The sequence below is a fragment of the Myotis davidii genome, unplaced genomic scaffold, assembly GCF_000327345.1.
Source record: "Myotis davidii unplaced genomic scaffold, ASM32734v1 scaffold169, whole genome shotgun sequence".
NCBI lineage: Eukaryota > Metazoa > Chordata > Mammalia > Chiroptera > Vespertilionidae > Myotis > Myotis davidii.
In genome coordinates, this window is record NW_006383005.1 from 2,394,672 (window position 1) to 2,418,893 (window position 24,222).

The window sequence follows — 24,222 nt, forward strand, 5'->3', positions numbered from 1 at the left end:
CCAGGACCCCGGACAGCCCCACCCGCGCCCCCAGCGCACTGACTCCGGTCCCCAAACCGGTCTTGCAGGTCCCGGGAAGGTGGCGTCAGCATCGGCAGCCGCGTCGACGTTGTCGGAGCCTCCGCGGAGGACCCAGGAGAGCCAGACGAGGACCAGGGCCCCGGGCCTCTCCATGGAGAAGTCTGCGGCCTCCACAGAGCCCCAGGGGCCTCGGCCAGTCCTGGGCCGCGACAGCGTCCAGGTGCCCGACGACCAGGACTTCCGCAGCTTCCGGTCAGAGTGTGAGGCCGAGGCGGGCTGGAACCTGACCTACAGCAAGGCCGGCGTGTCTGTGTGGGTGCAGGCTGTGGAGATGGATCGGACCTTGCACAAGATCAAGGTAGGGCTGGGCACCGCACATGCAGCCTCACCGCCTCGGACAGGGGTCTCCTGGTGCTCCCGCAGAGCCCCTGCCACCTGGTTGTGCATTTCAGTCTCTTGCCAGGAGCTAGATAGAGGCACAGTTTGTCCTGCCAGCCCCATTACACAGATGGGCCAACTGAGGCCTGGAGAAGGTGTGTGACTCTGGCTCACTCTTCTGCATGCCCCTGCCTGCTCCAGGGAGGTGGTCTCCCTCAGGGACCCTTCTGCCCCCACAAGCCTTCCCCTCCTAACTGATTTGAGTCACTCAAGGTGGGGGATTGAGCCCTTCTCTTCCTAATTCCTGGTTCTCTCAGCCTGAGCCGGGTCTCTTTCCCACTCTCTGCACACTTGGGTGGCAGGGACCTGATCCCTTCCTGCCTGGTGCCCTGCTCTTCCCCCCTTCTGTCCCTGGCTGCTCCTGAGTCTGCTGCAGGGACTCAGGATTGTGGCTGGCAGATCTCGAAGGCAGGGCGTGGATGTCCCTGCCTTACGCAGGGCCAGGCTGGTGGTGGGTTGGGAGAGGAGGCCGCCAAGGGAAGCACATCAACCCCTTGACAGCCCTCACCTCCATTCATTATAGCCCCATGATTTTCCTTGCTCTGCCTTGTCAGGGCAGGCGAAGGGTGTGGGACCCCAAGAGCTCATCTCCGTGGGGGGCCTAGATAGAGCAGAGGCTGGTGAAGACTCTGGTCTAGAGGCATCAGTAGCTACCCCTAGCACCTCCGGCATTGTGTGAGTGCCACATTTCCAGGGGGACAGGGCTCCTTCAGTGGGCTCCTGGCAGTAGGCTGTGCCCTTTCCCCTCCCTTCTCTTTCTCTCGCCTTCTCCTTCTGCTGTCCTTCTGGAACTGTGCAGATGTGGATTCCTGTTGCAAGGGTTGGTGGATCAGGGCACTGGACTCAGAGGGCCTCCTGCCCGCTCCCTCCCTCCCACCGCTTGCCTAGGCCCTGCTCTCAGACTTAGCTCAGGCACCTTGGCCTCACACCAGACAGAGCCAGAGATGTCTGACGTCCGTCTCTGGCCGTGTACCTTTCTGCTTCCCTTTGTCTTAGTCATGTACAGCTTCGTCCATCTGTTCCCATGTGGCCTTCTGGCTCACCCTTTCTGCCCTCTATCACTCTCTGCATCCTGCCTATCTGACTTTCGTTTTCTCTCGGAGTTTCCATGTGTCTCCCCCTCTGGGACTCTGCCCAGACCTGAGGACGGTGGGCTAGGGGGCTTCCCTGGGGGCCTGACCTGTGTCTGGCCTGAGGTGCAGGGAAGGGGAGGGCAGCTGGAATGTCCAAGCTTGGTGTTCCCCTGCACCCAACACAGACAGAGCAGGGATGTTAGTTGAATGAAGGTTGTGAGAACAAGTTTGTTTTCCTGACTGTGACCTGGGAAAGGCTTAAGGATGGCTGCACAGTGGGGTGGGGAAGTGTAGTTTACCCCCTGAGCTGGCTCTCCAGAAGGAAGGGAGGGAAAGATCTGAATGGAGGCTAGTACGCCCATCCTCTGTCAACAGGGTGGAGCTGCCTCCTCCATCTGGCTTGGTTAATGGATAAACTAGCCCTGTCCAGGACTGGGGTTGGTGGGTCTGGGGGCCAGACTGCCACAACAGACCTCTTGTGGCCACATCAGACTTGTCTTGTCTGATAGTCTTCCTTGGGAGTGGACGGACTTGGAAAAAATGGGCTTGTGGGCTATGGTTAGGGCATACACTCTCCCTGGCAGCCAGGACCCTGCCCCTTCTTTCCTCTCAGACTGAGCTGATAGTGGAAGTGCCAAAGGGCTCCTGGCAATTCCTATTTCATACTCTCCCCCCACTCCCTCACTGAGGTGCTAATGAGGTCACTGAGGCCCAGAGAGGGACAGGGGCCAGCCCAGGGTCACCCAGCCAGGTGCCAACAGAGTGGAGCTTGGAACCTAGATTTCCAGCCTCCCAGCCTCGCCCTCTCTGTCTTATGTTTCTCCCTATTGCTGCCCTCCAGGTCTGCTCCCTCCAGTGGAGTGAAGGTTGGGGATAGTAGGTGAGCAGAGCTGGGGCCCAGGGAGAAGTCTGGGGCCTTGATTATAGGCATCTTGTACCCCACTCCTGGTCCCCTCAGCACAAGCTCTGGGAGATGGGCAGAGGCCTCTGAGCTGCCCACCCCTCAAATTTCAGGAATACCATTTCTAAGAGCCCCTGCTTTGAACCAAGCATTTACCTCCATCATCTAATTTACCCTCAGGCTAGTCTTGGGCAGTAGTAGGCTTGTCTCCATGCTACACACAAAGAAACTGAGGCAGAGAGCAGTGATATTACTTGCCTAAGGTCACAGGGCAGCTGCGTGGAACCCAGGCCAGCCTGGCTCCAGAGTCCCTGCCCCTCTCCACTTGGGCTCACATTTTGGTCAGTGTTATGGCTTGGACCCCATCAATAACTCTTTGATGCCTTGGTGGTTCAGTTGGTTGGAGCATTGTTCTGTACACCAAAAGGTTGCGGGTTCGATTCCTGGTCAGGACACATACCTAGGTTTCGGGTTCAGTCCCTGGTAAGGATGCGAATGGGAGGCAACCAAAGGATGTTTCTCTTTCACATCGATGTTTCTCTCTCTCTGTAAAAATCAATAAAAACATATCCTCAGGTAAAGATTAAAAAAAAAACCAAAAAACTCTTTGAAGGACGCGGTGTTCTCATCATCCCATTCTCCTTTGATGCATGAGAAAGCTGAGGCCAGAAAGGGGCGTGGCTTATTGAGGGCGCACAGCAGGGCTGAAGCCAGAGCCCAGAGATGATTGGGCCACTCCTGGAGCAGGAACTCAAGCACAGGTGTTTGTTGAACTTCCCCCTCCCCCACTCCTGCCCCAGCCTTCTGAGCCTGCCCCCTGAGGAAAGGCCAGCTGCCCCCTGGACATGCCCTGTGCTTGTGATCACAGGGTGGGGGTGTGGACCCGGATCCGCCTATCTGTCTGCCTGATTGATTTTCTCCGCCTCGTCTCCCTTCCCCCTGACTTATCTTCTCCCGCCTCTGTGTCCAGAGGTCCCTGATAGCCACTGTGGCACTGGGCCCAGCATTTGGTGCCAGGACAAAGGGAAGGGGCTGCTGGAGGCCACCTCCCCCCTTTCCCTCCCTCCTGGCCTCCAGCCCAGCCTGGCCCCAGGCCTGCATTATGCTCTGGGCACTGGAGAGGAGGCAGACACTGCCTCCTGAGAGGATCAGTCCTGTCCCAGAGGCAGATGCTGACCATGCATCCTGGTCCAAGGCAGAGGGCAGCTTGGAACCGGAACCCAGGCCTCTCAGTGTCCAGGCCAGGCTTCCCTTGACTCCTATGTGATGTGAGGAATGGGAACCCAGAAGGGCTGTCCGTCGTTCAAGCAGTGCCAGCTGGGCAAGAGGCTGGGGTGTCCCTGGCTATGGTGCCCTCTTCTGTGTGTGTGATCGTGGGCACAGCCCTGCCCCTCTCTGAGCTGTGTGTCTATCTGTGTCATGGAGCTCTCTTGGCTCCAAGAGCCTCTGAACTCAGTGCTTGTGCTGGGGCCCATGGGAACAGAATAAGGATCGGGCGACAGAAAGCAGGAGGTGACATGGCCTGCACAGCCCTGCCCTGGATGCTCACGTTCTCAGGTTCTCCAGTGCTGCTGAGTGCCTAGCCTGGTGCTGGGCTAGCCATGTGAGAGGCAGAGGAGGAGGCCTGGCCCGGGTCCGCAGAGGCTTCCAGACCCAGGTGGTGAGAGGATTGACAATTCCAGGTGGCCCCTGGCTACTCATGGGACACATATTCACAGGCAGACCGCTGTGAAGGGGCCTTGAGGGGCTTGGTGGCTGGAGTAAGTCAGGGAGATCTCTTGGGGGAGTGTCTCTGAGAACCTGAGGTTTCTTTTGCCACAGGAAGCTGGGGGTGGCAGTGGGGACCTGTGTTCTCTGACTTCCTGCCCTATGGCTCCTCCGCTTTCCCTTTGGGGAAAGCTCCAGTGGCCCCCCACTGCCCTATCTCACTGTCCACCTGCTTCCACACCGCAGCCCTTCACCTCCCCTCCCTGGGTTCCAAGCTCTCAGGCCAGTGCTCAGGCTGTCCCCTCTCAGCACCTCATTCTCCCCCCCTTTGAAGGGGGATCAGGGAGGGGATCATCTTAGGGATTTCCAAGGCCCCTTTTCACTCTTAACAGTCTGAGGGACTCAGAAGGTCATGGGGAAGGTGGGGCAGGGCAGGGCCAGGTGTTTTGTCTTCCCACTGTGTCTTCACAACTGTCCTGTGGCATGAGTCTTACTAAGCCCATCCGAACAGATGTAGAAACTGAGGCTCAGAGCAGGAACTTACTTGTGTAAGGCCAAACAGGAAGTGGTAGAAGCAGGATTAGAACACAGGTCCTTGGGTTCAAGGCTGAGACCTCTAAGGCTGAGATCTCTCTGCCCCCTTGGGCCCGTCTGTCTCCAGGACCCCATGGCTACTCATAACTTACCTCTCTGCTGACTTGGGTCTTGCTGTGCTGTTTCATTGTGGGAGGGCACCCTGCAGGGGGTCCAGCTGGGCAAGAGGCCAGTCCTTGATACGTGACCTTGGGGGTCATTTCACCTTTTAGAGTCTGTTTTCTTATCTGTGGTGGCAGGGGTGGAAGTTTAATTGGTTTTAGGGCTTTGGATTGGGTGAGTTCAGGTGCAGGGTGGGCCTTTGTCCCCTCTGGGGCCCCGTTTCCCCATTTCTACAGGAAGTTGCTGGGAAGGTGGTTTGTAGAGGCTGTGCTGGTCTTAGGCCATGGTGGTAGGGGATCTGGGCACAGAGTAAGGGCAGATAACTAAGGCCTTGCCAACCTTCAGGTGGGGGTGCTCAGAGAAGGGAATGGTCAGAAGTGGCTGGAGGCTTTAGGGAAGGTTTCCTGGAGGAGGTGCCTGGGTTGGCCTGAGGCTGTAGGTGAGAGAGTATAGGGTCCAGAGTGGCCATAGGTAGGTTGCTGTCCCTGCCTGGGCTTTAGCTTCCTCATCTGTCAAATGTGGATGGTAGTGCTGCCCTGCCTGTCTCAGGCCCTTGATTCATTCACTCACACATTTAGTGGTCGTTCACTGATGGCCTCTCTGCCTGGCCCTGTGCTGGAGTTTGGGGACAGAGAGGGGAATTAAACCTGAGCCCTGCACTCAAGGAGCTCCCAGTTGGGTGTTGAGACAGACACTTGTTTCAGGAGCTGTGGAGACCCAGAGGGAGACTCTGAACCAGCTGTGGAGGCCAGGGAAGGCTTCACAGAGGAGGAATGCGTAGGTGATGCCTTTTGAACTGGTTAGAGAATGAGGCATACAAGTTTGATAGTGTTGGGAGCTGTCCTTGCGGAGGAACAGCTGTGCAAAGGCCCTGGGGCAGGAAATAGGGCAGTGTATTAGGAGCACTGTAGGTGTTCAGTGTGGGGCTTGGAGCTCAGGGGGCTGGAGGTGTTTAAGGAGCTCGACTGAAAGCCTTAGGACTTGGGTCCTGGAGGTCTTGAGGTGCCAGGGGAGGGTTTTAGATAATGCAGATGGCAGGAGAAGGCTTTTGCCATATTGTCTGGACTGAAGGACTGAGGCCTGCAGTAAAGGAGGGACTGTGAGGAATGGAGCAAGGAGTTGTATGGATAATGACTGGGACATGGTGATTACAGAATAACCCTTTGCAATGTGCAAATTGTGGCGTGTTATTCAGGTTGGGGTGTGGATGTGCAGCCCCCTTGGTGCCTGCCCTGAGGATAAGGAACCTTGTGAGTGGGAGTGGGGTGGAGTAGGGTGGGGTGGGTGCCTGCAGTTAGTGTGTCCCTATGGTTAAAAGAGCCCCCAGCTCCCAAGCTGGCTGTGTGCCCTCCACGCCCAGCTCCCCAGGCTCTGGCTTTTAAACTTTAACGAGTCCGAGCCCCAGCTCAGTTTCCAGTCGAGAGTCTTTAAAGTTTCAGGAGATGAGAGAAAGGAGGGAGTCCTGGAGACAGATGGGTTTTATTTCTTCCCCCGCGTCCCCACGCCTGGCTAGGCCACCTGGAGCCAGGCCCCAGGCACCATGACCCCACACACCTGGCACTCCTCAGGGATCTGAGACCTCCCTGGGTCGCACTAGCCAGTTCCTGAGGGACCAGTGGCCATAGGCCTGTGTGCCAGGTGCCACTGAGATAGACAGGGAGAGAAACCCTATTGAGCCACGACCCCTGACCTGGGCAGATGAGCCTGCTCCAGCAACAGGTGGGAGGAAAAATGCTCAGACCAGGGGTCAGGCTTGAGGTGCCTCCCTTACCTCCTCTGGCGTGCTTGGGCTGGCCCCCGGAGCTTCAGAAACACAGGCAGTGGAAGAAAGTAGTAGGCCCAGAATTTAGTGGTGGGTCCCACGCCAAATGCAGGCTCCTCTTACTTGTCATTAAAGAGAGCCTGGGGCAGGTGGCACAGGGCAGCTGGAGCAGTTCTCTGTGGCTATAGCCTGTTGCCTCCCTGCCTCTCAGCCTGGGCTCCCTGGAGGCAGGTACTTGCTACCTCTGATGTCTCCAGAATCCTTATGTTCTGGGGCAGGTGAACAATGCCTGCACATGTGCACCCCCAACCCTGCCCCCATACCGGGGAAGTAGGGGGAGTGAGTACCTATGCAGTGTCCAGGCCTTTTAATCTCATCCTGCATCTGCCCCTGATTCCCCGAGGTTCCCCTCTACCATCTCCTGGAGTCCCCTCTGTCTTTGGATCCTTTCAGATTGCCTGGGATCTGGTACTAGACCAGAGAGGTGATGACTCTTAAGGCACAGGCAGAGGGGATGGTGTTCCCTGGTGTGTCTCCAATATTCAGTCATTCGACACATATTTATTAAGCACATCCTATATGCCAAGGTTTGTGTTATATCCAGGAATTTAGTGGTAAAACAGATTAGGCCCTGCTGTCATGGGTTTATATCTTGAGGGGGAGATAAGCAAAATAGAAGCAAGCAAATAAGTAAATAAGATACCGGATGGTGGTGGTGTGTTATGAGGACAGGATAATATGTTGGGGTTGTCTGGCCTTCTATGTGTGGGCCTTCTGCGTGGAGCTGGGTTGTGAGTGAATGCGTGTGGATGCGCCTTTAAGGTTGTGTGTGTGCCTCTGAGTGTGAAACTGTATGCATGTTTCTGTGTCTGGTGTTACTCTGTGTGTGTGAGTCACTCCCCCTCACTGCAGCAGAGTTGTCTCTGATCCAATTATGTCTCCTCAGCTGTCTCCTGGCGCCTCCTGCCTCCTGCCCCCTGCTCAGCTCCGACTCTGCCATGGTTTTCCCTCGCTGCCTCCATCCAGCCTCCTGGCCTGGCCTCTGGGCCAATCTCCAGGTCTCAGAGTCTCCCCTTAGGGTGTGTTTCCTATTCCTGTCTCAGATGGTTACTGAGCCTGCCTTAATGTTACTGCTTGTCTCTTTTCCTCAATTTTTTTTTTCCTGTCCCAATTATTTATTCATTCAACGAACTTCTCATGCCTCCCACTTACTCCGCCAACCACTGTGCTGCTGCTGGGGACCAGAGATGGATCAGACCCAGGTCCTGCTCTCAAGCCCTAGGGGAAGACTGATAGAGACAGTGACAGCCCTCTGTGAGGACCCAGGCTAGGGGAGGCCAGGGCTGGCAGCATGGGGTGGGGGTGGCAGTGTCTGGGGGGCCAGCAGGATCAGGCACCCAGCTGAGAAGGTCTTGGCGAGTCCCTCAGGGAAGCAGAGGCATGGGCTGAGAGTGAGAAAGGCGTGGAGGCAGAGCCTGAGTGAGGAGGACGTTGAGTTAGGATTTGCTGAAGGCAGGGAGAGAGGCAGCAGCGTCTCTCAAGCTGGTCAGGGCTGTCATTAGCTCTGGGTTTCTGAAAGCTCCCTGGCTCAGGGGACAGCTCGTCCTGGGAACCATGAGCTGAGGATGTGGCTGCAGTACTCGAAGCAAAGGTGGCGAGGCCTGCCTGGGACTGGTGAAGAGGAGCCGTTGGGGAGGTCCTGGCTGAGCGGAGTCCTGGGGATGACAGTGAGGGATGAGTCCAGACCTGGCCTGGTTCTAGGCACAGGAGCGGGGCAGAGGGGAGTGGGCATGGAGGTAGACAATGCAGCAGTGGTGGACATGGTGCGAATGAGGGTGTGTGTGCTGTCCAGGGGTGATGCCCAGGAGGCTGTTGAAGATGCAGCGTGGAGTTTATCGGAGGCCGCTGTGGTCCCTGAAGCCCAGGGGGGCGTTTATCCAGTTTGCCTTTGTCTTGATGTCTGTGTGTCAGGCCTGGCCCTGTTTGGTCTCACTGGTCTCCCGTCACCTCCTCCCTTTTCCCAGGTCCACCCACACTCTGCTTCTCCTTCTCAGCTCCCCCTCCTCTGTCTGGCTCCTCCATCTCCCCCAGGGCTGGAACAGAGTGGCGGGAGCTCCAGACCAGGAGGTCAGCTTCTGAGCTGTCAGCAGGATGTTCCTGCGGCTGCAGAGCTGGGGCCTGCTGCTCATGAGCCTGGGGGTGGGGGTCCAGAGAGGCTGCTGGAGACTGGGGGGAGGGAGGAGGGAGGAGGCGAGCAGCCATGAGTCATTTGGCCCTGGATGGAGAGCAGCAGAGGGCCCAGCGTGGTCTGCCTGAGCAGACTCGGAGCTCTGTCTAGGGGAGGCGTCGCAGCACCTCCACTCTCCACCACACTCTCAGGGGGGCCTCTCTTTTGGGAGAAGATGGGTTGGGCGTATCTGGTTTTAGAACCCCTTCTCTTCAGAAGAGAGAGCACAGGACTCATCTGTCATTTTGCAGGTGGGAATACTGAGTCTGAAGGTGGGGGAGGGGGACCCTGTGTTGGGCACACCACCCCCACGTGCTCTCTGTGTCCCTCCAGCTCCCCTTGCTGCAGGCAGAGCCAACAGCCACAGCTCCTAGTGTGGGTGCCCAGGGACGGTCCTCCCCTGGCCAGGTGCTGGCCCACCTGGCAGCCCTTGGGTCCTCCACAGAGCAGAGCCAGGTTCTTGGGGAACGGCCTTGGGGTGGACTTTGGGTCACAGTGGGTTCCAGTTTAGTTCCTTCACTTCACCTTTCTGAGTCACCATTCACAAATGGACATAATCTTCCCTGCTAGGTAACTGAGAGGGTAGGATTAGACGAATTTGCTAAATCCCTAGCACAGAGCGTGGCACAGAGCTGGCCTACCATTCACATTTGTTGAATGGATGAATGAACGAACAGTCTGAGGTACCCAAGGGACAGCTCCATTTCCTCCGCCTCCATCCTGCTCACTCAGGTTACCTCATGGAATTGCATGAGCCCTCTCCTTCCGTCAGCCCTTCCAGGCCGTTTCCAGTCCCCAGGCTCATACCAGCACCTCTCCCAGGAGCCTCTTCCCCATCCTTACATCTGGGTGCCATCTACTTTCTGTTCATCCATTAGGACTCCCCTTAGGTGCCCCTCCCTGTACCTTCATCCCCAGCTTCCCTCTGTCCCTCCCTGACTGCCCAGGGTTCTCATGCCCATGCCGCAGCCCGAGGCAAGGGTGGAAGGGCCCTGAGTGCCTCTGGCTCCACTCCCAGCACAGCCACACGACTGGAGTATTTCCAAGGTAACTCAGCACCAGCATGGGCAACCTCAGACCCCGTCTCAGCTGAGTCCCAGCTTCCATGTCCAGGGAACAAGACCCTTGGGATTCTGGACAACACTCTTAACTTAGAAAAAAAAATAGATATAGTTTCTATATCTTATAGAAACTATATTATATCAACAGTCACAAGAACCCAAAATGAAAAATCTATCACCCAGAGCCTCAATTCCTGAGTAAAACTTTTCTTTGGTTCCTTCCAGCTCTCATTCACAGGTATAGATAATTTATGCTATGTTTAGACCAGCGATTTCCAACCGGTGAGCCACAGGAATTCTTAAAACATGCAATACATGACTATTTAGTCATGGGCACTGACCTCTTTTCCCTTAGATTGTCAAATTAAAAATATGACAACAGCCAACAGTAACTCTCCGGTGTGAACGACTAAAAATTATACCTTTTTTTTTGTCAGATCAGCAAAAAAATACACATTTGTTGCAGAATTTTAGTAATTAGTTATGTGTGCCATGAGATGAAAAAGGTTGAAAATCGCTGGTTTAGACTATGCACTGGTAGAAGTTAATATCCTCCTTTGTTCATTTAACATTACATCCGTGGAAGTAGCTCATATTGCTACAGGATTATTAATGCACAAACATTTCCGGCAGCTGCTCCCTGCCAGGCCTGTTCTGGGTTTTGAGGCCTGTTCTGGGTTTTGAGGGTTCAGAGCCAGCTCAGCCCCTGCCCCTGGCCCGGGGGAGCCCACAGTCCTCCGTAACTGGCAGTCATTATCAAAGTGAGATGTCATTCTTAACCCAACCCGGTCCTGCTGTTGGTGGTGGTCCAGGTTGTTCTCCAGTATATTTTGCTAATTACAAATGCAATAACATAGTCATGAGTATTGTAACAGGACTTTTTTCTTACTTTGTATTTTTTTCCTGAGTATAAATTTCTGGTCCCGAGTAACAGGAACTAAGTTGAAAGATACATTTTTATGATTTTGAAAATATTTGCCAGCCAGGAGGAGCTCCCACAGCCCCTTTGTTGGCTCACCCGTCCATCCTGCTGTTCCGGCAACAGGCCTTTGCTAAGCTGTGCCAGGCCCAGGGGGTGCCAAGGTGAACGAGGGGCCACAGCACTGCAGACAAATCGATGCACTGCAGTGCGTGCTGGTGGAGGGAGGCACTGGGGGCTGAAGGGTAGGCCCCAGCCCAACCTGAAGAATTTAGGGACAGGGGTCAGCCAGGCTGAAGTTTGAAGACAAAATAGAAAAGGAGCCGGCCAAGGGAGGTCCTGGGAGGGCCAATCAGATCTCTTTACTGGACCCCTCTGTCAGAATGTCCTGACACTTGTGCTGCTGTTGGGATTTCGGGGAACATGGAGGAAGGTCTTAGGGGGTCTCCCTTCTGGGGGCCCCCCGGAAACCCAGAGGCAAGGGCAGAGGGGCTCTACCAGCTTGTCTCAACACTGGCCCTGTGGGCTTTGGGTGGGGCAGAGGGGAGGTCCCTGAAGCCAGCAAGCTGGGGCGTGAGCAGGCCCTGGGAGGAGGGCCTGGTCTGACATGAGGGCAGCATCTGGCTGTGGTCTGAGGGTGGTGTGTGTGTCTGGGGGCATTCGTGTAGGATCCTGGTGTAAGAGGGCCACCTGCCCCTCCTGTCCATCTACCCCGTGGAGAGACAGAGGGCATTTTTGTTGTTCTAAATGTTGTTCCTTGTCCCTGTATATCTTGCATGACCTCTGGGGACTAGCAGGAAGGTGCTCCCCTGGCCGGGCCTGAGAAGTCAGGGAAAGCTGCTGGGCTTTATGTACAAGTCTCATATAATCCTCACAGTTCCACTCTGAGGGGAGGATTCCCCTGTTTGACAGATGAAGATACTGGGACTCAGAGCTGACGTCCTTTGCCCAAGCCAAGGCCACACCGGTCGGATGGGGCCAGGGCAGAGGCCTGTCTGACCCAGACAGCCCCTGGAACTGCTGAGTCAGCTGTGAGCCTGTGGGGCCTGGCTGGGTCTGGTAGGGCAATGCAGGACCGAAAGGTGCTCCGAGGAGGCTTCTGGGCGCAGAGCCCCAGTGCTGGGTTTTGGGCAAGTGTGACCCTGCCTTTGAGTCCAGTGAGATCTGAGGATGGAGTCAGTGACCTCATTCAGAGGAAGCACCTCTGAGCTTTGCCTCTCTGGTCAGCAAGCCCTCTGAATCCATCGAACGCTGCATACTAACCATCAATTAACTAAGACAGTCTCCAGCATGTTTGTTTTAGCTGGCCAGTCTGCTTCCCTGATGAAAGTAGCAGAATGTCCTGACACTCTGGGGTCAGGCACACCCAGGCTGTTCCTCTGCTTCACCACTGTTAGCCATGTGGCCTGGGTCAATCATTGTAACTCTCTAGGCCTCACTTTCTCCATCTCTAAGTGGGGATGATGATACCAATTGGGGGTTGGGAAGGTAGGAGTCCATTTCTGCACAGGATGCAGTTTGGTGTCCTTGACTATTGGCAGAGTCAGTTTGACCTAAACTTTAGCCCAGGGGGTCCATGGTCTGGGAGCTGCTATCTCCTTCATGGGATAATAAATTGGTGATTTGAGCACATGATAATGGTTATTGAGGTGGTGGCTACTGTTTGGGGCTATGACTGATTTGATACTTAGTGCCTAGGAGTAATTACTCTGATTTGAATGTGGTTCTATTGAGAAAGGGCCATTTGCTTAACAGTTATTCCCTTTACGGAACTACTAGAATGCAACATGGTGAGAAGGCGGCACAGCCTGAGGGATTGAGCCCAAGTGGGCCTCAGTTTCCCCAGAGGTAACCTGAAGAGTAGTGGTGAAAGAGATCATCTCTTGGGCCCCACAAATCCTGTGGGCAAGGATATCAGAGACCTGCTGTGTGAGGTCTTGGGGTGAGGGCCAAACTTGGGTTCACCTGTCTGTGTCTCAGTTTGCTTGTTACTGCCCTGGCCTTTGCCATCAAGGCCATACCACAGCTCTGTGCAGGTGGCCTGACTTCTTTTCCCTTGTCTCAGGGAAAAGGGTCCTGGGAGATACTGCTGCTCCCCCCTGCCGGCCCCGCCCCCCCCCCAACACTTCCCTCCTTCCATGGCGATTCCTCCTCTAATTGCTGAGCAATGGGAAAGACTGAGAAGCACAGGCAAGGGGTAGGAGAGAGGAGAAGGGGAGAGTGAGACACAGTCTGGACCCTGGGCCTTGCTCTGTGCATATTTAGTTAAGCCTCCAGTTATTCCCTTTACGGAACTACTAGAATGCAACATGGTGAGAAGGCGGCACAGCCTGAGGGATTGAGCCCAAGTGGGCCTCAGTTTCCCCAGAGGTAACCTGAAGAGTAACCAGCCTCGCTGCCTGAAATGCCCGATCTCCCCTTGTGGCAGTTGAACGTCCTCTCCTTTTGGGCTCCGTCACCCTCTGCTCCCACAGTTCCTTTACTTTCACTCCCCATGCCCCAACACTGCTCACTCTCTGCTGGGATTCTGTGTCCCTGTCTTTCCTACCACCCACTGGATGGGGCTCTTTTGGGGCAGGGCCCAGGTCTGAGTCGCCCCTGGGTCCCTGCTGCCCAGTTGCAGGCCTGGCACACAGCAGACTCCAGAAAGTGGCGAATGGATGGGCTAAAGGGCAGGGCCAGGGTGAGGTAAGAGCGGTGCCCAGGGCACAAAATCTAAGGAAGCGCTTGCAAATGGACCTAGTCCTGGCCTGTGGAAGGGTGAATGGCAGCTGGAGGAAGCCTGCGGGAGTAACAACAGCTACTGTTTTTTGAGTATTTGCTATGTGCCAGGCATATTATATACGTTACCTCACTGAATGTAATCACAGCATCTCCATTCCATAGGTACTATTAGTATCCGCATTTTTCTTTTTAAAATTTATTGATTTGAGAAAGAAAAAAACATTAATTTGTTGTTCCAGTTATTTATGCATTCATCGGTTGATTCCTGTATGTGCCCTGACCAGGGATCAAACCCACAACCTTAGCATATCAGGATAATGCTCTAACCAACGAGCTACCTGGCCAGGGCAGTATCCCCATTTTTCATATGAGGAAACAGACTCAGGAGAGTTAAATCTTGTGCCCAGGAGTGATTGGAATCCAGGATTGCTAGACCCAGAGACTGCAGGAGTCTTTCCTGATGGCTTTTCTTAATTGTCCAGTCCTTTCTGACCATGACTCTGTGAACTCAGGGTGCTGGGGGGTGGTTTTGGACCCAGGAGTTTTGGGCAATCCCAGTTCTCCCTGTCATGGGGTCTGGTGGGGTTGTAGTCTGTATTTACCCTGGGCCTCAGTTTTCTCAGCTGTGAAATGGCTGCATGTCAGGCTCCCTGTTGTAACCAGGATTTAAGGGCATTGTAGCCCAGTTTAGCTCCTTCCCTTCAGTTCTGGGAGCTCCCAGATATTCACTGAAGTGACTGACTTGCCCAGGGCCCAATGAATATGGGTTCTAGTCACAGACCCGCCCACTAGGTATTCTCCAGTGACACACCCCTACCCCACTCGTGCCCCCCAAAGCCTCTTAGTGTTACACCTTGCTGATGTGGCCCCTGGCCCTGCAGACAAGAACATTGCTAGATGTAATTTACTGGTCTCGGCGAAGCCATACTGCCTCCTGGGGGCGGTGGAAAGAGCTGGGCTGGGAGCCAGGCCAGTCGCTGTGGGCGCTATGGGCCATGAGGCCCATGGACGCTCTCTGTTCTCCAGATCACCACCCAGACCTCAGTTTTCTCACCTGGAGGGTCACCACAGCCAGGGTTCTTACCTTCCCAGTGCCCTCCTCCCAACCGGGCCCTGCTGATGGCCTTCTTCCCTAAGAGTCTGCCACGAGCTGGGAAGCCTTTGAAGTTTCCAGCTGTATCTAGAAGATAAAATGGTATGCAGTTTGCACCGTGTTGGGGCTCTGTGTGCTCCGCCCACTGTCTGCTGTCTCGAGGGAGGCCTTTGGTTCTGAAGCCACAACAGTCCTGATCCAAAAGACTGAGGGAGAATGGGCAAGGTCTGGGCAATGTGAGCCCCTTCCAGTGTGTACCCAGCAGTGGGTGCAGCCAGGCCCTGGGGCACTGAGGCTGGCCCTAGGGAAGAGGCATTCCCAGGTTGGACTCTAACCTACAGAGCATCATCCCGTTATCATGGCCCCTCCATACACTCACTGTCTATACACACATTTGAGGACTTGCAAAGCCGAACCAGCTTCCACATGTGGATTTAGAGAAGTTCTAGTTTCTTCAGAAGCCACGCTTCAGTGCTCCTTGATGGTTAGGACTACAGCAAGACCTGGTTTTGTTTTGAATCCCTGACAGGCTGCTTTCTGGCTGCCTGATTTGGGCAGGTTGCTTACTCTCCTGAGCCTCAGTTTTCTATTTTGCAGCACAGGCATGACACCAGCTCTAAATCTGGGTTGAAGAGAGTGTGTGTTGAATGTCTGGTGCAGCACCTGGATCTCCCTATCGCTGCTGAATATAAGGCTGTTTGGATGTTCCTGGTGATGGCAGATCTCCTGTCTGCCATCTCCTCCCACCCCCTTTCTCACCATCACATCCCTCCCATCATGTTGTTCACTCACTCATTCATTCACTCATGTTTCATTAGTCTCCTTCAGTCTGATATAATTCTTGAGTCTTTTCTTGACTTTCATGACCCTGACACTTAAAGGCTAGTTATTTTGTGAAAGTCCCTCATTTTGGGTTTGTCTGATTTTCCTAATGATTAGATTTGGTTATACATCTTTGGCAGAAATACCACCTAAGTGGTGCCTGTATTCTTTTGTTTTTTTAAATATGTTTTTATTGATTTTTGGAAAGAAGTGGGGAGGCAGAGGGATAGACAGATAGAAACATCGATTGGCTGCCTCTTGCTCTCCCCCCTCCTGGGGATCAAGTCCACAACCCAGACATGTATCCCTACCAGCAATTGAACCAGCAACCTTTTGGTGCATAGGAAGACATCCAACCAGCTGAGCAACACCAGCCAGGGCATGCCTGTATTTTTTTAATTTTGTCCTATCAGGCAGCACTCAGTTGTAAATTGTTCCATTACTAATGATGTTCACTTTGATAGCTTGATTAAGGTGGGACCTGCCAGGCTTCTCTACCATGGAGTTACTCATTTTCCCTTTGTAATAAGTATTTGATGGGAAGGTACTTTGAAACTATGCAAATACCCTTATTAAAATTCAATTTATTTATTCATATCTGTATATACCTATTTTACTCAGTGGAATAGAACTTGTTACTTTCATTATTTATGCTCATCACAGGTTGTCCCAGTTTTAGCCCATGGTAGGTGGCCAGCTGTCCGAGTTTGCTCAGGTCAGAGGGGTTTTCTGGGATGTGGATTTCAGTGCTAAAACTGGGGAATGCTTCAGGTAAACACTGATGAGTTGGTCAACCAAAGCAAACCAGTGGAAGCTCATGGCATCGGCTCCTGTGTTCTCTGGGCAAGTTCCCTAGCATTCTGTGGTAGGTCCTTTTTTGTGCGCAATAAGATGTTCCAGGCTCACCTATACTTACTCTGACCTAGTCCCAGAATCACCTATTTCTCCAGGGAGATCTGGAACCAGGACCTTTTAAGTATTAGGCTGTACCACACCCTGGGAACTGGAGCAAATGGAACTCATTCAGCTTCCTACAGGCCACACTCTCATCTCCTCGGTGCCTGTTCCCTGGCGGTTCTTTCTCCCAAGGCCACTTGGCAGACACCTACCTTCCAGACGGAGCTTCTCCATGGAGCCTGACTCCTCACCCACATCACAGAGCTGACCTCCTCTGTGCCCCCACTGGGCAGTTTAGGGCACCTTCTCATTTTCAAGTAGGTCTCCTCTCTCAACTGGAAGAAGCCTTTCAAGGACAGGCCCCAGGTTCATCTCTGACTCTTGTGAGCTCCACGCGGGGCTGGAATTGGGGGTTGTTAAATGATTGGATCTAGTCATACCCCCTCCTGAAGCAGGAAAGCAAACAGAGGGAGAGTGACATGTTCGGGGTCACATGAGTCCGCAGGCTGGAGCCTGTCCTTGAACTTCGGTTTCCCTAATTCTGAAATGGGGCTAATACCTCAGACTGTGGCTGTGAGAATAAAATACTATAATATGTATAAAGCACTTAGGCTAGTACCTGGCATGTGGTAAGTGCGCCTCTCAATATCTCTGGGGGAACTTTAAAATATATAATATATATAATTGATTCCACAGAGAGGAAGGGAGAGAGAGAAAGAAAAAAACAAAAACAAACATCAATGATGAGAGAGAATCTTTGATCAGCTGCCTCCTGCACGCCCCCCGCTGGGGATGGGCAGGTAACTGGGGCATGTGACCTGACCAGGAATTGGATCCTGACTTCCTGGTGCATGGATCAACCCTCAACCACTGAGCCACATTGGCCGGGCAAGTGGGGGAACTTTTTATTTAATTTTTTTCATTATTATAGAAGCAGTACTATACATTTTAGAAAATTAGAAATACAAACAGCAAAAAAAACCCCAACCAATAACAACCAAAGCCCACCATATTCTCATCATTCAGAGATCACCACTGCTAACACCTTTGTGATTGTGCTTCCTGAGCTTTTTCTGTGCACATTTCCCCCCCACCCCGAATGAGAGTACACCATGCATTCTATTTTGTAATCTGCTTTTTTGTTTTCAGGCAGCTATCTTCACCATTTTGATTCAGCACATTTTTGGCACATCTAACACTCAGATTATATTCATATTTCTCCAGTTGTCCCAAATGTCGTTTATAGTTGTTGTGTCCAAACCAGTATGCAGTCCAGGAACACACTTTCCATCTGGTTGTTGTGTCCTGTAAGCCTCTCAGTCTAGCCTAGTTCCTTATGTCATTAATCTGTAGAAGAGACTGGACCAGTAACTCTGCAGAATCTCTCACCCTCTGGCTTTGTGTGGTTGTATTCTCGTGGTAACACTTAGCTTCTCATGGTAATACTTAGCTTGTTCCTCTGTCCTCTTTATTTTCTGCAAAGTAGGGCTTGATGACTTCACTGGTTCCTAAAATACCCAATAGGTAGTGATGTGTCCTTCCTGTGGCCTCTCATATGGTTAGGAGCCCCACAGCCTAACCCGAGATTAGGGGGAAGGCAATGTGACGCCGCCCTCCTATGGTTGCGTGTATCCCCTTTTCAGTAGAAAGCAATGTGTGTGCCTCCCTTGGCACCGTCTGAACGCCAGTTCTGGGAGACCTTTATAAACGATGCAAGGAAATTTGTTCACTTGCTGAGAGAAACTTGATCCTGGGGTTTGGGCTCTTGGGCCCTGTGGTCGCTCCCATGGCCAACGTGCTCAGAGACCTGAGTGCTGAGATGTTGGGCTGCCCTTCCTGACATCCCTGTACGCTCCCAGACAGTTGTGAACACACACACAGGTACACTAAAACACAGTATGCGCTCCCATGTTCATGTATGCACATTACACACAAACACGTGTACAAAAAAAATCACAGAACAAGGCTATGGGCTAAGTTTCATTTTGCTGAGTGAAAATCTGGCAAAACCTCATTCTGTTTTTACTGGCTTTCCAGACATGTGATCTGGGTTAAATCCCATGTCTCTGCTACTTTCCAGCTCGGTGACCTTGGGCAAGTTACTTTACTTAATCTTTCTGAACCTCAATTTCCTCCTTGGATTTCTTGTGTGGCAGAGTTATTGTAAGGGTTAAATTTTTAAAAAGGTATCTTTGGCGGCTCTTGTCTCTGCTGGACAGAAAGCTCTTTGAAGACAAGGCTAATAAATAATAAGAGATCCAAAGATGCTTGTTGGATTAAAAAAAAAAAAAAAAAGGGGGACAGGGGGTATGGCCTGGTGATAAGGTCCCATGGAGGAAAGAAATCATCCACTTAGGCATTTGTTTGTTCATGCTTTCGTGTCAACATGTAAGCAGACCAGGTTCTGTGTTGAAACAGTTGTGAGCCTGCGACCATGAAGTTCAAGGGTCTGAAAAGGCACAGATCTAGAGACTCAGCATATGGCTGGATAATTCAGGAAGGCCTCGGTATGGCCTGGTGATAAGGTCCCATGGAGGAAAGAAATCATCCACTTAGGCATTTGTTTGTTCATGCTTTCGTGTCAACATGTAAGCAGACCAGGTTCTGTGTTGAAACAGTTGTGAGCCTGCGACCATGAAGTTCAAGGGTCTGAAAAGGCACAGATCTAGAGACTCAGCATATGGCTGGATAATTCAGGAAGGCCTCCTTGAGAAGGAAACAGGGTCAAATGGGGAGGTTTGTTGGGAGTTAAGGTGGGGGGATAGTCTTTGGATATAGGGGCTGCTGTCTCCTGGCACAGGTGGCTTCTGGGAGGGCTGGACAGGACTCGTGGCAAGTGGCGAGTCCATGTTGGCTTTAGAGGTCGCTGTTCCTTTCTGTCCTCCTCCTTCTCCTCCCCGCTTTGCCTGTGTACCCTCCGGACCCCTGGTTCCAAGGCTTTGAACCCTGTGTGACCCTGACAACCCATGTGTCTATCTGCAGTGCCGGATGGAGTGCCGCGATGTGCCAGCCGAGACACTCTACGATGTCCTACATGACATTGAATACCGAAAGAAGTGGGACAGCAACGTCATTGAGACTTTCGACATCGCTCGCTTGACAGTCAATGCTGACGTGGGCTATTATTCTTGTGAGCAAGCCCAAGCACACTCCCCTAGCCTCCTGCAGGCCTCTACCAGGCTTCCAGCTGAGGCTCCTCCTCCCGTCTTCCCTCCCTGTGGTCGCTCCCATGGCCAACGTGCTCAGAGACCTGAGTGCTGAGATGTTGGGCTGCCCTTCCTGACATCCCTGTACGCTCCCAGACAGTTGTGAACACACACACAGGTACACTAAAACACAGTATGCGCTCCCATGTTCATGTATGCACATTACACACAAACACGTGTACACATGTATACAACCCACAGCCACATGCCACGTATTCGCAGTCACATGTTTTCATGTACCTACATCAAATAATACCGTGATTTTCCCATACACTCACATATACAAACAAGCCAGGCCAGCAAGGTAAGGGCTGTGTGAGGTTGTGAGGAGCAGGGGTGGCTGGAGACAGGAGGGGAGAGGGTTGTGCTCTGTCTTTCCTAGTTCCAGTTCTGGGACTGTGGTGTTGGGGGTACCTGTCTGGTTCAGGGGGAGCTGGCAGTTAACTAGGCATCCCTGTGTCGCTAGCCTCTGCCATGCCCTCCCTTGCAGTCAGTCAGGAAGGCCAGTGGTCTGGCTGAACTGTCCCTTGCCCTCCACAGGGAGGTGTCCAAAGCCCCTGAAGAACCGTGATGTCATCACCCTTCGCTCCTGGCTCCCCATGGGCACTGATTACATCATTATGAACTACTCAGTCAAACATCCTGTGAGTTGACCTGCCTTCCCTGCTGGGTGGGCAGGGAAGGTGCCAGGTAGGGCTGGGCTGGCAGGCCTAGCCTAGGGAAAAGACCCTGGTTGCTACCTGTGACTTCAAGCCAGACATGAAATCTATTGGCCCTCAGACATGCTGAATTCCATTGGCTGGGCTCTGCATGGTCTGACTAGGAAAGGGGGGAGTGAGGTCAGGGTTCCCTGGCCTTCCTTGAGGCTGGGCCACTTTGATCTCCATGACAGGTAGGACAAGCAGGTACAGCTGGCCTGGGGAAGGACAAGCGCACGCGCGTGTGCGTGTGTGTGTGTGTGTGTGTGTGTGTGTGTAGGTATGCGTGTGCTTGCCTGTGTGTGCTCATGAACCCTGACCCTAAAAAGGGTCAGGAAAGCCTAGTCTGACTCTTTCTTTTCTCCTTACCCCATCAGCAGGCCTTGCCTGGAGTGGACACCAGGAGATATGAACTCTCTCTCTCTTTGTGCGTGTGTGAGTGTGTGTGTGTGTGTGTGTGTTTGTACTCACAGAGACACCTCCTTTGCTCCCACCCTGAGTCTTAACCTCCCTGTGCCTTCTGTCCCCAGAAATACCCGCCTCGGAAAGACTTGGTCCGAGCTGTGTCCATCCAGACGGGCTACCTCATCCAGAGCACGGGGCCCAAGAGCTGCGTCATCACCTACCTGGCCCAGGTGGACCCCAAAGGTGAGGGCTTGGCCCTGGAGCCTACCATGGGATCCTCTCCTATTTCCCAGGGGATGGGACTTGATTTACTCAGAATCCAGAATGGTTTTTGTTAGGAGTTGTTTTATATTTTGGGGCATATTCATCCAAAACATATTCATCATTTGACCCACAGTTTGAGACGTCACAGCGGTTTGAAAAGCAAGGGCCAAGGTGGTAGCCACTGTCCCATGATGAAGCTTAGAGCTCCCTTCCTAGTGCTCACACTCCTATACTCTGACTTGCTCCCTGCTCACTGGCCGCTCTTACACATTCCCAGCTCCCTGTCTAGGCATCCTAGAAACACCCCTTCTCCCTTACTCGTCCCTCCAGATGTCACCTCCTCTATCCCTAATGCCCAGAGGAGTCGCTGGCTCCCTGCTCTGTGGGCCTATTCCCCTCTAGCAGAGCACTTGGCACACTGTTGGGCCCCCCAGACAGTGAGTTCCTCTCGGGGTTCCCAGGGCTGGCCTAGAGTGGGTATCACTGAGCGAATGTGGAGTGCGTGAATGAAGGGATGGATGACTCAAGGATGGGTAAGCCCCAACCACCTTTACCTGGGAACGCCCTGAACCCCACTGAGGGCCCAGTGGCCAAGGCTCTGGGCTCTCCAGCATCTCATTGAGTGAGTGTGTTGAGTGCCAAAGACGGAGCAGACACTTGGGAATGAGACAGGGTGGAGAACTGGGCTGTGGATTCCAAGTCAGGCCAGGCTGGAGTGTCCAGCCAAGAGGCCTGTGCAGCAGCTAGGCTTTCTGGGGTGGGAGGCTTTCTGGGGTACAGGCAGAGGAGGGGCTAAGTATCAGGACTATTTATTCCCCATAGAGGGACTGGGTATGAGAAGGGATGTTAGTGTGAGTGGAGGGCAGGCAGCAGGCAGGAGCTTGCTGGGTCAGCAGTTCAGTCCATCTGTAGCCTGTAGTCACCTAGGACCTGCAGTTTTCTTCCCTGCAGCCAGCCCTCTGGGACTCAGCAGGAGGGGGCAGGGACACAGAGGTAAGCCTAACGAATAGACACAAAGGGAATGGAATATGCCCATACATGGAGAAAAAGCTAACATTCCCCTCTAGCAGAGCACCTTGGTCTGAGATGGAAAGAGAGGGTGAGGATAATAAAGTCTTATGGGACTTATCTCACCCCCCCACTGCCATGGAGAAGTGAGTGGCCTCTCTGGAAACCTCAGACTGGAGGCAGGGGACTGGGTGCCTGAGGCTGCTGCTTCCCTTCTCTCCTCACTCCTCCTCCCTGCTCTCATAGGCTCCTTACCCAAGTGGGTGGTGAATAAATCTTCTCAGTTCCTGGCTCCCAAGGTGAGTGGCCTTGGGACTTTGCGGGTATGGAGGTTGGGAGAGAGGGTTCTGGGCTGAACGGGTGGAGTGGGGATAGAGACGGGGAGTCAGGGCTGAGGGGCAGAGTTATGAACTTGGGGCAAGAACTCAGGATGCTGGGAGTGGGGGGCTGAGTGGCTGGAGAGCATGAGAGGGGATGTGGGAGGGGATGTGGGAGGGGATGTGGTAGGAAACTAAGTCCTGTGCCTGCTCACTCCTGACTCTGGTGCTGCGGGTCCACAGGCCATGAAGAAGATGTACAAGGCGTGCGTCAAGTACCCTGAGTGGAAGCAGAAGCATCAGCCCCACTTTAAACCTTGGCTACACCCAGAGCAGAGCCTGTTGCCAAGCCTGGCGCTGTCGGAGCTGTCCGTGCAGCACGCGGACTCGCTGGAGAACATCGATGAGAGCTCGGTGGCAGAGAGTCGGGAGGAGCGTACGGGCGGTGCTGGCGGCGAGGGAAGTGACGATGATACCTCGCTCACCTGAGCGTGGAACCATAACAGGGACTGAGACAAGACAGGGCAGAGCCTGGGGGTGGCTTTCTCCCCTCCCACACCCCCTGTGCCTCCTGAGGACGTTGGGCTCAGACCCAGGTTGGCACTGTGGCCTTGCTGGATATAGCCCTAATAAACCATCCCACAGCCTCAGCCGGCTCACCGACTCCTCGCTGTACCTGCTTCCCACCTGCCCAGGCACAACTGCCACTCTTGGTCCCCTTGCTCTACAGTTTATTTTGTTAATTTTATCGTCGATTGCCTGACCTTTATTTCTTTAGGCATCCTCTTTCCTCCCCATGGGTAGCTGGGGGGTTGGGTGGTTAGCTTTTTCTCCGTTTATGGGTATGTTCCATTCCCTTTGTGTCTATTCATTAGTTCACTCTTCATCCACCCACCTGTCCTTGTTGGTGGTTATTCTGCCATTCTCTCCAGGCTATTTGACTACCTTTCACTGCTCTAAGAGGAGTAGCTCTGGCTAGAGGCCCTGGGTCAGGGGTTTGAGGGGGGGGTTCTTTTGTGTGACCTTCAGCTCCATGGGGAAGTGGGTTTCTATTTTGTGACTTTCAGCCTCATAGCGTCCAATCTATGGGTTGGGGGACTGATACTCTCTAGTCATCAGGGAAGGGAGGTGGAGAGGTCCCTGGGTGTCAGGCCACAGGGCTGTGGGCCTCAGAACTGAGGTTGGGGCATCATGTTCTGGAGGAGGGAGGTTGGGGTTGAGGTGAGGGCCATCAGACTCCAGGGCATTGGAGGGAATGGGCCCTGTGATTTGAGCCCTCCCTAGGTCATTTTGAAGACCTCCAGTGAGGTGTCTGGCACTGGGCCTGGCATGTAGTAGGTGCTCAAATGAATAACTCCCAATCTCAGAGTAAACCCCCGTGCCCCACCCTGGTGAGAGCTGTTCTTTCAAATGACTCCACGGGGTATTTGGCGAAATGGAAGCATAAAAAAGCTAAGGTTTCTGCTTGGCTGACCCCAAAGGTGCCCTGGACACAGGGTGTGCTTGCAGGATGGTAGAGCCGAGGGATCTTTAAGCGCTCTAACTGGGCAGGACTCCTCCCAACCACCCCGCCTCTGGGGGAAGTGGCTCTGGGGAGAAGTGGGCTAAACTCAAAGAATGGGGTGGGAAAGGACTTCCTAGAAGAGGAGGTCAGAGACCTTGGTCGTCCTGGTTTCTACACCCTCTTAATGGCCCTGGGCGGTCTGGGCTCCTGGGGGCGTGTGGCTCATCCCTCTGGGCACAGTCACCAGAAGAAGAGTAGCAAGAGGCAGGGAGACTCAGCGGATGGGGGTGGTAGGCTCAGGAGCCAGAAACGGACCTTCCAGCAGGCAGAGGAGCGGGAGACACAAACGGGAGGCACACAGACACACCGTCTGCACGGTGAACTCGAAGACTCTGACTGGGCGGGGTCACCTGGGGGCGTGACCACGTCACGCCCCGCCCTCGGGCGTGGTCACGCGCAGATCCCCGCCCTCCCCTCCC

At 53.6% G+C, this 24,222-nt stretch overlaps 1 protein-coding gene across 4 annotated transcripts in view; it reads left to right on the forward strand.

Moving 5' to 3' along the window:
• The window catches only part of STARD10 (StAR related lipid transfer domain containing 10), a 25,741-nt gene extending 2,847 nt beyond the window's left edge, over window positions 1-22,894 (forward strand). For 3 of the 4 annotated variants that reach the window (XM_006777962.2, XM_006777963.2, XM_006777961.2), the window contains exons 2-7: window positions 69-379; window positions 19,324-19,471; window positions 20,088-20,191; window positions 20,776-20,893; window positions 22,169-22,221; window positions 22,483-22,894. In XM_006777962.2, coding sequence (XP_006778025.1) covers window positions 173-379; window positions 19,324-19,471; window positions 20,088-20,191; window positions 20,776-20,893; window positions 22,169-22,221; window positions 22,483-22,728 — 876 coding nt within the window. In that variant the 5' untranslated portion in view covers window positions 69-172 and the 3' untranslated portion in view covers window positions 22,729-22,894. Of the gene's footprint in view, window positions 1-68; window positions 380-3,517; window positions 3,581-19,323; window positions 19,472-20,087; window positions 20,192-20,775; window positions 20,894-22,168; window positions 22,222-22,482 lie in introns of those variants that run through there. The other variant, XM_015557499.1, reaches the window with a different exon arrangement.
• Window positions 22,895-24,222: the final 1,328 nt, after the last annotated feature.